The sequence below is a fragment of the Cynoglossus semilaevis genome, chromosome 5, assembly GCF_000523025.1.
Source record: "Cynoglossus semilaevis isolate Cse_v1.0 chromosome 5, Cse_v1.0, whole genome shotgun sequence".
Lineage (NCBI taxonomy): Eukaryota > Metazoa > Chordata > Actinopteri > Pleuronectiformes > Cynoglossidae > Cynoglossus > Cynoglossus semilaevis.
Genome location: NC_024311.1, coordinates 14,442,082 through 14,443,916, shown reverse-complemented (window position 1 = coordinate 14,443,916; position 1,835 = coordinate 14,442,082). Strand labels below are relative to the sequence as shown.

General features: G+C 37.4%; 2 protein-coding genes across 2 annotated transcripts in view; both read right to left on the bottom strand.

The window, feature by feature from the left end:
- uqcrfs1 (ubiquinol-cytochrome c reductase, Rieske iron-sulfur polypeptide 1) overlaps nt 1-1,112 on the bottom strand; it is a 2,493-nt gene extending 1,381 nt beyond the window's left edge. The window contains 2 exon segments of the mRNA XM_008310664.3: nt 2-298; nt 758-1,112. Coding sequence (XP_008308886.1) covers nt 2-298; nt 758-968 — 508 coding nt within the window. The 5' untranslated portion in view covers nt 969-1,112.
- A 323-nt stretch (nt 1,113-1,435) lies between these two features.
- Nucleotides 1,436-1,835, bottom strand: part of kif7 (kinesin family member 7) — a 10,222-nt gene continuing 9,822 nt past the window's right edge. The window contains exon 21 of the mRNA XM_025055768.1: nt 1,436-1,818. The gene's annotated coding sequence lies outside the window, so the exon portion shown is untranslated. The remainder of the gene's footprint in view (nt 1,819-1,835) is intronic.

Sequence of the window (1,835 nt, the reverse complement as noted above, 5' to 3'; positions counted from 1 at the left end):
CCTCTCCACTTGAAGGTCATGTTCTTGCCTTCGGGGATGTCACTCAACTTGACTTCTATCTTGGACATGGCTAGGACATCAGCTGAGGCGCTCATGGACGAGACAAACTGAGAGACCGCTGTCTTGGCCATATAAACACTCATGACAGTTGTGGCCCCTGTGAACAGGTAGGAAAAGGTCCTCCTGGATTCACCGCTATCCTGAGATGACTGTTTGGCATCGAGAACCTCTGTACGCCTGTAGTCAGAGAAGTCTGGTATCCTGATGTCTGTGTGGGCAAATCTGACTCCTGCTGGGCCTGTGGACAGAAACATGTTTGTCTCTTGACATCTGTGGGTTGTCTTAAAATGGAGCAGCAAATGTCTCAAAAATATATAGAGAACATTTACATCCAAAAACCTGACTTTTGGATATAATAAACAAAATATTGAACTTAAAACTTGTCTTGCAATTCCACTAACATTCTGTGCCCTTTAAGTGACTTTAGTTTTGAGGATGTTTAGGAGTTATGCCAGCACAATAAAAACGCGTTTAATATTTTTACACAATTATCTTCTACGTTTTGGGGGAAAGGACAACTATCTATGTGCAAGAGTCAACTTATTTGCTTTACTAATATACTGAATTCCCTAAAAATAATAATAATAACAACAACCTCTTATCTTGAGATTTTATAAATAAATTGAAGAGAAGGCGAATAATCACGAAATTAGTAAAAAAGAGAATTAACATGCTAAGCTAATGCTAGCAAACTCACCTCCAATGCTAACTGACACCACAGGCCCTGTCTTCGGGCTCTGACCCTTCATTGAATCCCGACACAATATCTTTTTCTTTGGGTCAAACAACATCTTCTCTTCCTTCACCAGAATACCGGGCACCAGGGCTTTCAGTGGTCCGGCCACAGTGAAAGTGGAAGCCTGCAGATAAGGGGAAAAAGCCCCTGAACGGGCAGCTAAGGACATCATGTTCGCGGCTAACTGCTGCTGCTGTTACAGAGATGACGACCTTGTACGCTCCTACGAGGGGACGACGTAACGCGTCGAAATACGTCACGCGTCGGTTGAACGTTACGTAGACGTTGTGTACTGTTCTGGTCTCAAAACAAATCAACCGTTTAAATGTTGATTTAGAATATTTGTAATTCAGGTTTACGGAAATCAAATAAGTATCTTTTGGTCATTTACCTCAGTGTGTTACTTAATAAAATCTGTATATTTGTATAAATGTAGTATTTTGAAAATTGTTTACAAAATCAGCTGAGCTTTACTGTCAGAAAAACGTAAACATTGTCATGTAGGAATGGACAATGTACAATAATATAATGCACTAAATGACGGCCCTGTCAAAGGGGTGATAGTGGCAAATTCCTGTTAAAATAAATGGAGAGATGAAAAGATCTCATGATCAAAACAAAGAAACAAATGTAGTTTTTCTGCCTGGAGTCTGCCTTAATTTTAATAGACATCATGTTTTTATCTGCTAATTAAAACACAAGCAGCATGAGCATTAAAAAATAATATAAAATACAACAAAGTTTACAGACGACTACAAGTAAGACTATTAGTGAAGCAGCTTGTACAAAAAAAATTCACATCTTGATCTTTCATGGTTGTAAAAAAAAAAACTATACATTTGCCATTTCTGCGTTGAATTAGATGTATCTACGACAAAGAAAGTGCTTTATGTAAAAATAAAAACTGTTGGTATCCATTTTTATTATAAAAAAATCTTAATTTACATGTATAAAAATGTGATATTAAAAAGTTGAAATAATACATTTGAAACCACAGGACAGTTTAAAGGTTCTGGATGAACCTTATTCAGAAATTCAG